Raw genomic sequence first — 15,190 nt, forward strand, 5'->3', positions numbered from 1 at the left:
CTCGTTTAATATAAGGATTGGATCTTGTATGGAGAGTTCTGATCTCAATCCTGACTGTTCTTCCATATTGTTGATATATGGGCCAAGTTAAATCATCTTTTAGGACTCCAGCCTTCCCTTTTCAGATGCCGGGCTTCTTTAATTACAAATTGTTTGTCCTGCAAACCCTTTCAGTGCATGTCATCTTCATGGTCTTCCTACTTACTACCCTTTTTTTCTAACTACCTAAAGCTTCCATTTCTCAATCCTTGTCTACTACCACCTCTTCTGTTCCCTGACATTTTTTCTTCTATATTTGTTGAGTGACATTGTTGTGAGAGCCTGCTTTTTTCTGCCCTCTGCACTTATGCAAATACAATACCAAGTCATGTTAATAAATTATAGGACTTATAAAAACACAGTTTATTTTCCAACCTATAATAATTTACTGCAAAACCATTTTAACCAATTGGAGACAGCATAATTACACACACATACCCACGCCTCCACTTAAACATTCACTTGGCTGCCAGCCTGTTAAATGTCAATGTTCCAAGAGCGCACATTGGAAAGGTAGGACTTTTAACTCATTACATAAACATAAAAGGGCATATTTATATTTTTGATAGTACTTCTATTATTCAAAAACAACTGGGAATATTTTCCTAAATTAGATGCTATAAAAGCTATAAACTTGAAAAATGTATAAAAATTATACCTCTCCCATCCCAACTCAAAATTAATTTTTAAAGTAATATTCATGGTAATAATAGTCCCTTATATAAAAGTTTTGTGTTGTGTTCTTTATTTTGTTGTTTAGAAGTGGGATGGGAAGGCCCTCACTATCATTAAATTTGTTATGTAAAATTACTTAATTTTTTCAACAAAGGGGATTTATATATCTGAGTATAAAGATAAGAATACGGAAATGAAATGGAATGAAAAAGGCATGTGGAGGGAATATTTTTTATTGTTTACATATCTAAGTAGTTACCTATTGTTACCTCATCCTTATTTTGAATGGACATAAAGAATATTGCACTGAACTTATGCATGGAAAACACCACAGGTAAAGTAAACAATAGTGAGTACATTTTATATAATTTTCAAATAAAATTCAAAACAAAAAATTTACAACACAAGACATTTTGAAGTACTTCTGTAATTTGCAGTGTTAAAATGTTGCCTAGTGGTTTGTTTACTGTTCTGAAGCATTAACAAATTGATACTTTTTGTACAAGATTTTATATTGGTTAGTAAAAGCCACTGTCCTAAAATTATTGGCTTTAAGTTACAGAGGTAACAGAGGTATAATTTGAATTCACATCAGAGCTTTCTAAAAATGGCAACAGTACAAGCATGTGCCCCCTCCAGCTTCCAGAACTCTCTGTGATTCTGCCATGGCCCAGGAATAGAGCTATACATCTGAACAAAACTGCCACAGTTCCCAGAATATTTTGGAAGAAATCCTGGCAAACATTATTTCTCTTACCAATATAATACTCTGCTCAATATAAAATAAAGGAAAAAATAATATTGTCTGAGCCTGGGAAGTTTTAAAAAACATTTGGCAAAGGAGAGCTGTAACTGAGGGACAAGGCAGATTTTAGGAAAATTTACTCTGAAGGAATAGAAATTCTCAGAAAATATGCTAAGCCTACAGATGACCCACACAGTGATGGTGAGTGGAATTGAGAACACTGAAACAACGCGATGTTCCTATCTGGTTTTCACAGGAACTCTCTTGCTGTAAAGAGGTCTCTACTTATTACAGATTTTTCAACTGTTGGGAAATATTACCCCATTCCCCCTACTTCAACTACTGTACCCAACACTGATCCATCTCAGAGGCACCTTGTGTATATTCCTATTGTTTAAATACACATACAATAATAGTTATTCCCAGCATTAAAGTTATATCTGGAGAATAGAAGCGTCTGCATCTTTAACTACTTCATGTTGCTCAGATACTGAAATTAATTTAACTTTAGGACAGGTAATTTCAGCTATGGATTTTTGCTAGATTTAACTCAAATACTTCCCATATACAGATGAATGTGTGGGCTCTCTCTCATCCATTCACTTCTGTTACTATCCCAATTTGTTTATGTACAGAATAAAAAACAGAAACAACTTTCTATTATGTTAAACAACAAGCATCTTCACCTTGCAGTAATGAAATCTAAAGCTAGGTGGTTGCATTCATTTTAAATATGTTCCTAAATGAAAGGTGCTATTATCTGACAGATAAACAGAGTGCCAAGTGTTTGTACAGATCTGATACATTCCAGTGGGCTCCAACAACAACAAAAAACCCCTCTCCAATTAAAGTTCTGTACAATGAATAAATTACATCTTTCTTGGGATAGTGTTTCTGTTACTCCAACATCTCAAAGAAATTCAAAGCTAATTAATTAAAGCAAGAAATTGTATTGAGTGGGAAACATTTTGAAAGAATGAAATTACTTAGAAACACCAATCAACAAAGATAATTTGATTATGATTAGCTACGCTGAAGTTGAAGTCATTAAAATTGATGAAGAATGTTTTTACACAATTCTATTCTTGTAATCCATTACCTATGCTATGCTCTGTCGTTAAAGTCTAACAAATGGTATCAGATAATTCAAGATTGAGGACTAAAATACTTTCAGTTAATCACTTGCCTTTCTCCACCAACATTTTTCCAATGGAAAATTAGTGGCATGTAGTTTATGGGATATGAATTAAGGATTAGCTCTTCTGACCTTATTCAAATAAAGTCTGGTTTAAATATGGCTGCTGTTTTGTTCTGAACAGTCATTGTCCCACAAAAATTACAACTGTTGTTTAATAAAATCACTCCCTGTGCTTTTAAACACCCACTGCCTGGCAATGGTACATCATTTTTCATCAGTACTCTCAGCTGAAGTGGCGAGCAAGGCGAGCAGATCTATAATCAGCTCGCAGCTGAACAAAGGAGTGAAGGATGTTCTTGTCCAGATTAGCAAGTTGTTCTCCTGAGCAGACCTGCTTTAAGTTATCAGGTGCTACAACCAAAAGATTGCAAAGTGCATGGAGGGTGTCAAAAAGCTGTAGCACAAGTGGAATCTGTATGGAGAGAGAGGAAAAAAAAAACAGTAAAAAATGCACAAAGTGTCAGTTTTATAATGAATTAGATGCTGCAAAGTTCATCTAGAATATTAGTACTAGCTTCCACACAGGACTCATTTGTGATTTCTGTACAAAAAGGATTAAAGCAATTTTCAAAAGCCAGATTTATTTTTTTAAAAGGGTATATGAATTTGGGTACTTTTGTTTTAGAACAAAATGAGAGGTATGACCATTAGGAGAATGTTTAAAAATCATTCAACAAAAAACAAGACAAACGACCACCACTCACAAATATTATAGTTACACTTGCCAGAGGATGTTGTCAAGTCCAAGACTATAAAAAAGTTCAAAGAAGAGCTACATAAGTTCATGGAGGCTAGAGCCATCAATGGCTATTGGCCAGGATGGGCAGGAAGGGTGTCCCTAGCCTTTGTCAGGAGCTGGGAATAGGCAACAGGGGATGATCACTTGATTAATTGTTCTGTTCATTCCCTCTTGGGCACTTGTCATTGGATACTGTTGGAAGACAAGATATTCAGCTAGATGGACCTTTGGACAAACCTAGTATGGTTGTTCATATGTTCTGATTTATGACTGAGGTGGTATTTTTAAAATATCCAATTACATGCAATTATGGTTTTATGGAAGTTACCCACTTCTCATTTTTGTTAAAGCTCAGTTTTATTTTTGTTATACCGCTGTGAAAAAGTAGCTAACACAAATTTTTTAGATTTTATTTTTGTGCTACCCAATGACATGGCCTTGATTTATTTAAGCTTCAAAACTATGAACCTAACTTTCATTAAGGATAAAGTCCAGCACAGGAGAAGGTACAGCAGAGGGCAACCAAAATGATTAGGGAGCTGGAGCACTTGACTTATGAGGAGAGGCTGAGAGATTTGGGCTTATTTAGTCTGCAGAAGAGAAGAGTGAGGGGGGATTTGATAGCAGCCTTCAACTTCCTGAAGGGGGGTTCCAAAAAGGATGGTGAGAGGCTGTTCTCAGTAGTGACAGATGACAGAACGAGGAGTAATGGGCTCAAGTTACAGTGGGAGAGGTCTAGGTTGGATATTAGGAAAAACTATTTCCCTAGGAGAGTGGTGAAGCACTGGAATGGATTCCCTAGGGAGGGGGTGGAATCTCCATCCCTAGAGTTTTTTAAGTCCTGTCTTAACAGAGCCTTGATGGGATGATTTAGATGGGGTTAGTTCTGCTTTGGGCAGAGGGTTGAACTCGATGGGCTCCTGAGGTCTCTTCCAAATCTATGATTCTGTAAGTACTTCTGCTATTTGAAGAAGCTTGGTTTGAAAATGATAAAAATGTGTCTGATTCATAACTCTTTAAAAAGCACAGAACAATGAAAGATACGGAGTCACCTGGAAGCTTCTGTTCCATTTTGTAACACAAGAATGAGCAGGTGTTCGGCCAAATTAAATAAGGCAAATTCAAAAACAGGAGGAGGAGGAAATACTTTCATACAACATTTAAGTAAACTGTGGAACTCATTGCCACAGGAAACAATGAGGCCAAAAAGTTAGCAAAATTCAAAAAGGGATAGGATATACTGGATAAAAAGAATATCCAGAGTTATAATAGTTGATGGTAAAAAATTTGAGAAGAGACTAATCTTCACGTTTGTGGTCTTAAATCTCTAATTAAAGGGATTACAAGGATACTTAATATGCTACTTAAAATGCAGAGCAGATTATCTAATGCAGAGTTTCTTGCACCTGCTACTGAAGCTTCTGGTATTGGGTTGGCCAATGTTGAAGACAGAATACTGGACTAGATGGACTATAGGGCTTATCCCATATGAGAGTACCTATGTTTCTAACTTAGTTCAATGTGCAATCTTACATACACATGAAAACACTGTCTTGAATTACATTCAAAATAATGCATGTTGATGTTAGGCATTTGCTACTTCCTGCCAAAACCCCCATGACCCTGACCCACTCTACCAGAAGTGTCTGTAAAAAAAGAAAAAAAGAGCTGCAGCAAGTCTAAACCTCCAAGAACTATCTAGAGGCCACCCAAGGTCAGCTACTGGAAGCACCAATAAGGACTAGTTCTCCAGCAGCTTGAAGGGCTGGAAGCAGGCAGAAGCTAATCAAGTCCCAGCAGGTAAGATAAAATGGACTGGCTGCTCCTTCCAAGGTTTCTGGTTGAATTTGGGGGCAGGGAGGAAGGATTTCCCTTGCTTTAACCCAAGAAGCTTGGCCTACTCAGAGACCTAATTCTGAAACCACCATTTGCTTAAGCCACCAAAGTACTTGCATGTTTTGGAATTGTAAATCCCAAGTGGCTGTTATGACTTATAAAATCAGGGCAAGCTTGTTTCATGAGACACTCAACTGGCTCAGGCAAGCTTGCAACACAAAACAAGTGAATTTAGGAAACAGACGCAAGAACTATTCAGAAGAGAAGGTCTTGCTGGCATCATTTATTAAATGACTAAAGGTGCTGCCATGGCACTACAATAATCTAAAATCTAAAATTTATGGTGGACTGTGAATAAAAAGGCAAAAGATGTGAAATGTGGTTACATGAAAAAATTGTTTCACTATACAGGTATTTTATGTATGCCTCTACAGCACCCTACATATTAAATTCACATTCACTAACCTTAAAGTCTTTGGCACATTTTCTGTATTCAGCCACATCACAAATTGCTAACATGCCTCCCATGCAACTGTAGGAATATTGCTGCAGATGTTCATATATAAGTCGATGAAAACGAACTCCAAGCTCCATCAGAACTGTATCCACATTCTTACCATCCATAGAATTTCTAATCTTTTCTACTTGCTTTCTGACGTAGCCACATACTTTGACACAGGCCTATAAAGAGATTGCATGTAAGTTAACAGAATACAGAGACTTTTTCCCCACTTAATTATTTGGAAAGCAAAGTCTCAGATTAATCAAGAGCAAAGCATAGAGCACTGGTTCACATAATCTGGTCTGTGAATCACCAACCGACCACTTGCTGCTAATGTTTCTCGTTTTCAGCAGAAAAACTGCATTGAAAGGCATCATATATATATAGTAGCCCAATGTCTGTGACTCTGTAATGCTGAAATACTTGCGCTGCTTGCTCCCCTGCGGCGGCCTGGGTGAGCGGCGCAGAAGTCAGCCGAGCGCCACAGTGGGAGGAGAAGGGGGGCCGGGGCGGTGACATACATGGCCAGGGAGCAGGGCCTGACCATGTACGTCACCGCCCCTTCCCCTTTCACCTCCCACCATGGTGCTCGGCTGACTTCTGCGCTGCTCAGCCAGGCCGCTGCGGGGGAGCCCAAACGGCCATTTGCTCCCCCGCAGAGGCCCAGCTGAGCAGCACAGAAGTCAGCCGAGCGCCATGGCGGGATGCAAAGGGAGGCGGGACAGTGATATGTGGCGGGACAGCGACTCCAAGCCCTGCCCCTGGCTGTGAACATCACCGCCCCATGCCCCTTCGCCTCCTGCCGTGGCGCTCGGCTGACTTCTGCGCAGTTCAGCTGGGCCGCCGCGGGGGAGCAAGCAACCGTTTGGGCTCCACGCTCCCCCGAGTGAGAGAGAGAGTAAGAGTGAGAGTAACCGGAGGCTCAGGAGAGAAGACCAACGTGGAGGAGAGACCTAAAAATCCTGTCTTATGACAGGCTAATTGGCTAGTCTACAAATACTTCCCTAATATTACTTTTTGGGTAAGCAATCATTGCAATCATCACAGGGAAGACCTACAAATGAAAAGGCAGAGTCATGACAAATTCTGTATTAAGTTATGGTCCATGCTCATATAGACTGTATTTTGGAGAAGGGGCAATTTGTGCTTTTACAGCACCTTGCCCAACCTGACTGAGGCTGATGAACACTACTATTATACAACAAAACTGATAATATCCCCTCCAAATTTTAGATCTGCCTTGTTGAAGGAGTTTGCGAATCCTTGGTATAGAGTTTAACAAACTTGAATGTTAACCAGATGTACATGTAATTGCATGTATACTATCAAAATACGAACACTGCTCGAATTATCTTCAAAATGTGACACTTTTTTAGTGCCAAATCTGTATTTGTTTACTCACATTCGTATACTGAATTACAACACTGTTTTCATCTTCTGGTTTAAAATCTGTCTTCTTTTGCTCTGCGGTCAAGATGTGCTTCATCTGTCCAATCATACAATTTAGTGTCCTTTAAATTTAAAATATATGATGTGTGTTTCAAATTGAAAGTTTACATTTATTTGGTTTTAACATTTACAAATTCTAAAGTGATCCCACATAAAATATAAAAGTGATTAGTGCACAGCGAAAGAAAAATTCCCCCTTATCCATCACTTCTACAAATTCATGAACATTAAATGAACTTTACAACTGAATATAAAAAAGAATATTTTGAAGCTGCTTTGCAATGCAGTTTACTACACGAGACAAGTGTGTTTTTCTGAAGGTGGTAGGGATATGAGAGTCAGACAGAAGTGTTGGAGAAGTCTCTGTGTCAAAGTTCTTTAACATGGAGTGCAAGAGAGTATGTGTTTTTTCCATTCATAAAAATCACCCCATTTTACGTGGGAGGTAACTGAGGGACAGATTAAATGAATCCCTCAGTCTTGGAGCAAATCAATGTCAAATCCAAAACTGACTCCCAAGATATGCATTATTGATCACTGTGTCACTCAAGCAAGTCACTTAATCCCTTTCACAGTCTGTCACACACACTGTTCTTTAAATATTTTAAAATTTCAAGTTTTAATATTCTGCATGTGGACTTCCCTCCCACAGCCCGAATACAGGAAGTTTGTGGGGGTAACTGTTTTTTAGATACACAGAAGAAAATTGTGAATTCTCTCATACCCTAAAAATAAAAGTGGATGAAGGATTTTGCTCACTTTTACCAAAAATATTAGTCTCAGGTCAAAAATCAAGCATGGGAAAATTCTAACAACTTCAATATGATCTCTGATTTTCTGTTTGAATTTCAAAAGAAAAATTCTTTTGTTCTAAATGATTACTTCCCAGCAGGAAAAACAGGCTAATGCAAACTTTTTGTTAAAAATAAATAGAGCAGTTATTGATGGGAAGCTTAAAACTTCACTTGCCTATCAATGCCCACATCCAGTTTCATCTCCATTTGTTCTATTATATCCTTTTTCTTCTGAAGGCATTCTGATAACTTAGGAGATGAGCTATGAAATATTAGGAGAAAATCATAATAGTTAAATACAATGCAAATCAAATAAATCTACTTTGGATGCCAGTAACAACAAGAGCACTTCAGGATTCTACTAGGGATGTAAATTTCTGTTTAATTAGTTAACTGGGTAAACATTAACTGATTAAATGGGTATGGGCTGGAGTGCCCCCTCTTCTGGCCTCGCAAGTGGCTGCCGGCTCCTAGGCTGCATGGGGCTGAAGCAGCAGCCCCATACAGGCGCATGGTGGGGCTAGAGCAGCCCTCTGCCCGCAGCAGGTCACAGGCAGGGGACTGCTCCCCAGGTACCAGTTAACCATTACCTAGTAAGCATTCCCCACTAAAGATAATGCTTCCCGAGTAACCAGCTAACTAGTTACCCATTAGCATCCCTGGATTCTACCCCATTCTCTTCCAGAAAGGACCAGACTGGAAGCAGTTACCTGTGTTTGTAATCAAGAACTAATAGATGGAGCTTCTTCAAAAGCCAGAAGGCCCCACAACTGTATTTGATGAACCAGAGGGGAGAGACGCTCTGCTTTAGTTCAGAGGGAGTTGGCCCTGGACCGAGCACTCTGTTTCCATATTGCTGCCAGCCCTCAGCAGCCCAAAATGTGAACTAAGACTGCTGCACATGCCAACATGTGGCACATGAGCATTACAAACTTATCTTCTAAATATACTGATCAGAAATCAGTTTTAAACAAACTGCTTTCTACAACTTCCATCATCAATCATTTGAATTATTCTTCATGCAAATGTATTTTAGTAAAAATACTGAACTGTATTAATAGTAACACAAATGAAGTTAATAATTTCTAGCAACGATTACTATATATATTCATAGAAGGAATGTACAACAGAACACCTGACATACCTGATTAATGGCATGAGATGATCATTAAACTGCTTGTCAAACAAGTGGAAAATAGTATTGGCCTGGTGTACAACATCCAGAAAATAAAGGTTTGCACTCTTAGAGTCAGGAGAAGGAATGCCTAAGGTGGAAACATTTATTTAGGATCATAAATAAATAATGCATCTAATCTGTATCACTATCCCTTCTAAGGATCAGGGTAAAAATTTTCCAAAATACTAAAATGAGAGTCAGGCTTCTGGCATGTAGGTTTCTACGAACTTCAGTCGTATTTGAAAATGGGTGATGATAGGCATACAAGAGGATATCTACACTAGAAACCTTCGTCTACCTACATTAAGGTGACTTACAACCAAACAGTGGTTCATGACTACATCACCCTCCTTCTGTCAGTGGTATGTATCCTTACCAGGAGTGCTTGGAGCAGCATGAGGGAGATGAGAGCCCAGACTCATTTCCATATGAAGCTACTCGTTGGGATGCCCGGCTGCCCCCTTAGCGCTCAATTCCCTGCCAGTTGAACTCTCCCTGCAGGGAGCCACATGGGCGCAAGAGGCGCAGGGAGCCTGGGTAGCAGGTAGGCTGGGAGCCAGAGTGCAGCCAGGCTCTAAGCAGGGCAAGTGCAACTAGGAACAAGCAACCCAGGAGCAACGGGGATGCCCCGATTTTCTTGTCAATAAATTGACACAAATGACAGCCAATAGTCAGTGTAAGTAATGCAACACTGTGTCACCCTAACTACGCTGACATAAACCCTATGCCTCTCGCAGAGGTGGAGTTATTATGTCAGTGTAACAGGGCACTTACATGGGTGGGAACAAGGCTGTAGTGTGTACAATGACATAATTAGGTTGAGGTAAGTTGCCTTATGTTATCCTAATTCCGTAATGCAGACCAAGCCTAAATCACGAAATTTTTTTAATAAATTACCTAAGCCTATATACAATATTCCTTGTATGCAGACAGTACAAATGGACCCACTAATTTTAAGAAAAATTCTGCTGATCAGTGAAAGGCAGTTAATTGTACTAAAGACTCATAACTATGTAACCACGTCTACTTTATTCTTCAAAAGAGCCGAAAAGGAGAAAAAAAATCTTACTTTGATAATTTTTCCTAAAATATTAAAATATGTACACACATACCACAGAGGATTTTAAAAAGTAAATAAATACTGGCAATGAGGAAAGTATCTCTGTATGAGAAATGTACCTCTACACAACATATGCATGTACATACAGACTTTAAATAATCTTCTTTTATGGAGATGAAAGGAAGGGAATGATCACACTCAGATTCTTATGATACAGGAATTAAAGCCCCCAGATATTTCTGAATAATGAATAATTGTCTTTCAATCTGTATTGGTTTTCCATATGCAAGGTGTGTTTCAGAAGCTTATACTTTAATTTTTATTTTTTTTTGGAAGTCAATGAATACCTTTAAATCAATATACTTCACACAACACTCACTTGCAGAGATCTCAAAGCCAAACACTGAACAATATAGAGTGCTCTGTAGCACTGAATGCATTGACCAATGAAATTAGAAATATTAATATGTGATTCTTTATAAAGTAATACCACACATTTAAGAAAATAGACAGAATTATGCTTACCAGCAAGCCCAGTTTCCAAGGCATAATCAATATGTTCAATACACAAGAACTCCACAAGCATGGAAAAAATTCTGAATGCATTCTTCGGTAAATCAGAAGGATCAGAGAGCTTTAAAAAGAACAAATATTTTGATACTTAGTGCTAGGAAATCATTGTTTGAACTTGAAGTTTATTTAAAGTACACAAGCTATTCAAAATAACTCCATATATGGACACGCTTGTAAGTTTGAGCAGGTAGTTGTGCTCAGAGTTTTAGAGCTGTATGTTTCAATAATGGATACATGGTTACTATGACTGTATTCAGTGTCAAGGTAACAGTGCACATCTAACTTGTTTTTTGTATGGTCAGTTACCATGAGCACCAACAATTCCAGTAACAGCACAATGAGAGTAAATTTTTATATTCACATAGTTCTAAAAATCAGGTCCTATATATTTATGTAGCAAAATCTTATGATCTGCATTTCCTTTTTAAAAAAAATAAAAAACAAACACTACCACCACTTGCGCTTTCAGAACTTAAAAGAAGTGGTTCTTAAAGTTGTCTGAACAAAGCAACTGGACTTTGGTTCTTTGTAGTGTAGAACATCTGCAAAAAGTAAGGCTAGTATAAACCTTTATAGCACAGAAGGCCTGGGTCATTGCCATTTGGAGTCAAATGTATGCTTAGTTTAGTTAGTTAAATAAATATTATAAAATTAAACAAATGCTTTCCCATGAAGTTACTAATTGGTAATATTCATTGCCTTGAGAAGTTATTTTATGTCTCCCTGACAAATTGTGCTTTAAAGTTCGTAGTTTCATACGTTTTAGTTTTGAAAGTGCAACATTTATTCACGCATGCAGAAATACGTCAATTTATTTTGCTCTAATTGTACAAACAAATCAATCTCAGGCTGAGAGCAATCTTGAAAAATTTCATCCCAGAAAGAATTTGTTTGAAAAATAATTATGCATAGGAACGTTAGAGCAGAAGTTAGAAAGGGGCTACAATTACAGCAGTTTTTACTAACGATCACTAAAATGATAAAATAACTAACTTGTCTATGCATCATACTGTCACTTTGACAGTCTCAGTGCTAAATCAGCTGTTACTTGAAAATTAACCAGCGTTGTGTCTATTTCTGTTATAACCATGGTTAAATTATATCTTCTCAATATCTAAAATATTAAAAGCTATTTATTACACTGAGAAGGATCAACAAAATATCTGGAGTTTTGTTTTATTAATTTTAAGGATAATTCTTGCAAATAGATGTGTGTATATGAAAAAATGGTTTTGGCTTTTCTTTAACTTAAAGTTCATAATTAAATCTAAGGGTTTATTAAACCTTTAAAGCACTACACCCACACACCAAATGAGTCGCAAAAAAACCCTGTGATTTAAATCAGTAATAAAATTCAGTTTTGTACTAGGAACAAACATTTTAAAACAGCAAAGGATTAAAAGAAGACAAACAATGCAACAGCAAAGATTATTCCCTCAGGCTCTCAATAGTAGTATTCAATAATAGAAAACTGATACATGTGACAGCTGAATGTTTGTAGGGAGTTTTTTTAATTTTATCTAAATTAATCTTATTTTAGTCAGAATTTAAAAACAAGAAGTTACATTTGTACAATCTACCATAAAGTTGTTACACTAAATGCAAATCAATTTTAAGGGCTGGTTTAGAAACAAAAACAATGTAAAATGCTATTTGTACTTCAATTAGTTATAGTATTTTTAAAACAAATGGTCATATGTTTCCCGTAACTCATTTCTGTTAAGCAAGAAGTCTAAAAACAATGTTTTACACTACATCAAAATGACCCTAATTTTAAAAAGGTAATTCATTTAATTAAACAATACTCAAATCCCCTCACATCCTATTAGACGTCAACTAATGGTAAAAAAAAGATGTGTTCTTTAAATCAAGGGTGCGAACAGTTTTTTCTTCTAGTTCCATGGTGTCCAGCATGCTAGCCACGTGTGGCTATCTGACCGGTTGAATGTGGCTAGTTGGCTTAAACAATGTGGCTATCTGACCGGTTGAGTGTGGCTAGTTGGCTTAAACAATGTGGCTATCTGACCGGTTGAGTGTGGCTAGTTCGCTATAGCAGTGGCCACTATTGCGCTACTGCTTCAGAACTGTTTAGACACCAATGTATCTAGTTCAATTTTGTTTGTGTGCCCCATTCAACCTACAGAAGTTATAGAAAGCAGACTTACTCTATGACATCTTTCAAAAGCTTGCTTGGTTTCTTGTAAAAGGTTAACCACCACGTCTTGGGAGAGAAAAGTTTCCCCATGGGTATCAATACTTGGACCCAATGACAAGTTTGTACGTTGTCTTATTCTCTCTTTCAGATCTTGAATACTAGAACAGAATACACCAGAGGGAAAGCTCATTGGGAGGAAATGTTAATGTTCAAGTATAACAATGCCTTGGGAATATTATAGTAGTTAATCAGGTAAATAGAAGCCTAAAACAAAACTTAATAGGTGCATAGCAGTATTCTGAATTAAAATTTAACTCTTAAGACAGTCTTGCAAAGTGGTCAAGACAATCTTACTAGGGCAGGCAAAAACCTACTGACCTTGTATCAAACATGTTAGCGCACACAACCCACTCCCCACGTCCCACAACCACACTACTCTGGCATGCTCCTCCATACCCTGGGAACCCTGTCACTGCATGACAAGTAATTCCCAGTGAGTTCAACATTATATATTGTTGTGGGAGGTCAGCCACCCCAAAGACACTCACTTCATACACACCTCTAAAACACAGACAACGAACCCATTCGACTCATCTCAAACCAAGTTTTCTGTCTCTTACACCCTCACATGCACCCGACAATCATACCATCCCAACTTTTACTCAACATGCAGACCAGCCTCTGTCTCTCAAGCCCAGACTCACCTACAAGCATACACACCATAATTCAGTCGACAGTCATCTTACTTGGTTATTAAAAGGTAATAACAAAATGTTGTTTAAGTACATCAGAAGCAGGAAGCCTGCTAAACAGGCAGTGGAGCCCCCTGGACGATTGAGATACAAAAGGAGCACTTAAAGATGATAAAGTCATTGCAGAGAAACTAAATGAATTCTTTGCTTCAGTCATCACTGAAGACTATGTTAGGGAGATTCCCAAACCTGACCCATCCTTTATAGGTGACAAATCTGAGGAATTGTCACAGATTGAAGTGTCATTAGAGGAGGTTTTGGAATTGATTGATAAACTTAACAGTAACAAATCACCAGGACTAGATGGCATTCAGCCAAGAGTTCTGAAAGAACTTAAATGTGAAATTGCGGAACTATTAACTATGGTTTGTAACCTATCCTTTAAAACAGCTTCTGCATCCAATGACTGGAAGATAGCTAATGTAACGCCAATATTTAAAAAGGGCTCTAGAGGCAATCCCAGCAATTACAGACCAGTAAATCTAATGTCAGTACCAGGCAAATTAGTTGAAACAATAGTAAAGATTAAAATTGTCAGATACATAGAAGAACATAATTTGTTGGGCAAAAGTCAGCATGGTTTCTGTAAAGGGAAATCATGTCTTACTAATCTATTAGAGTTCTTTGAAGGGGTCAACAAACATGTGGACAGAAAGCCTTTGACAAGGTCCCTCACCAAAGGTTATGTAAATTAAGTTGTCATAGGATAAGAGGGAAGATCCTTTCATAGATTGAGAACTGGTTAAAAGACAGGAAACAAAGGGTAGGAATAAATGGTACATTTTCAGAATGGAGAGGGGTAACTAGTGGTGTTCCCCAAGGGTCAGTCCTAGGACCAATCCTATTCAACTTATTCATAAATGATCTGGAGAAAGGGGTAAATAGTTAGGTGGCAAAGTTGCAGACAATACTAAACTGCTCAAGGTAGTTAAAACCAAAGCAGACTGAAGAACTTAAAAGAGATCTCATAAAACTAATTGATTGGGCTACAAAATGGCAAATGAAATTTAATGTGGATAAACGTAAAGTAACGCATATTGGAAAAAATAACCCCAACTATACATACAACATGATGGGGGCTAATTTAGCTACAAACTAATCAGGAAAGAGATCTTGGAGTCATCATACATAGTTCTCTGTAGACGTCCACGCACTGTGCAGCAGCAGTCAAAAAAGCAAACAGGATATTAGGAATTATTAAAAAAGGGATAGAGAATAAAATGGAGAATATCTTTTTGCCCTTATATAAATCCATGGTACGCCCACATCTTGAATACTGCATACAGATGTGGTCTCCTCATCTCAAAAAAGATATATTGGCATTGGAAAAGGTTAAGAAAAGGGTAACAAAAATGATTAGGGGTTTGGAATGGGTACCATATGAAGAGGGATTACGAAGACTGGGACTTTTCAGCTTGGAAAAGAAAGGGGTAAATAGTTATGTAAAGGGGTAAATAGGAGATTAAGGGGGGATATGATATAAGTATATAAACTCA

General features: G+C 37.7%; 1 protein-coding gene across 1 annotated transcript in view; it reads right to left on the reverse strand.

Moving 5' to 3' along the window:
* Positions 1-931: 931 nt before the first annotated feature.
* EXOC5 (exocyst complex component 5) overlaps positions 932-15,190 on the reverse strand; it is a 50,379-nt gene continuing 36,120 nt past the window's right edge. Inside the window, exons 12-18 of the mRNA XM_075926290.1 lie at positions 12,953-13,100; positions 10,740-10,848; positions 9,122-9,242; positions 8,153-8,239; positions 7,137-7,245; positions 5,698-5,913; positions 932-3,069 (exon numbers count right to left, since the gene is read on the reverse strand). Coding sequence (XP_075782405.1) covers positions 2,881-3,069; positions 5,698-5,913; positions 7,137-7,245; positions 8,153-8,239; positions 9,122-9,242; positions 10,740-10,848; positions 12,953-13,100 — 979 coding nt within the window. The 3' untranslated portion in view covers positions 932-2,880. The remainder of the gene's footprint in view (positions 3,070-5,697; positions 5,914-7,136; positions 7,246-8,152; positions 8,240-9,121; positions 9,243-10,739; positions 10,849-12,952; positions 13,101-15,190) is intronic.

Source organism: Pelodiscus sinensis, chromosome 4 (genome assembly GCF_049634645.1).
Source record: "Pelodiscus sinensis isolate JC-2024 chromosome 4, ASM4963464v1, whole genome shotgun sequence".
Lineage (NCBI taxonomy): Eukaryota > Metazoa > Chordata > Testudines > Trionychidae > Pelodiscus > Pelodiscus sinensis.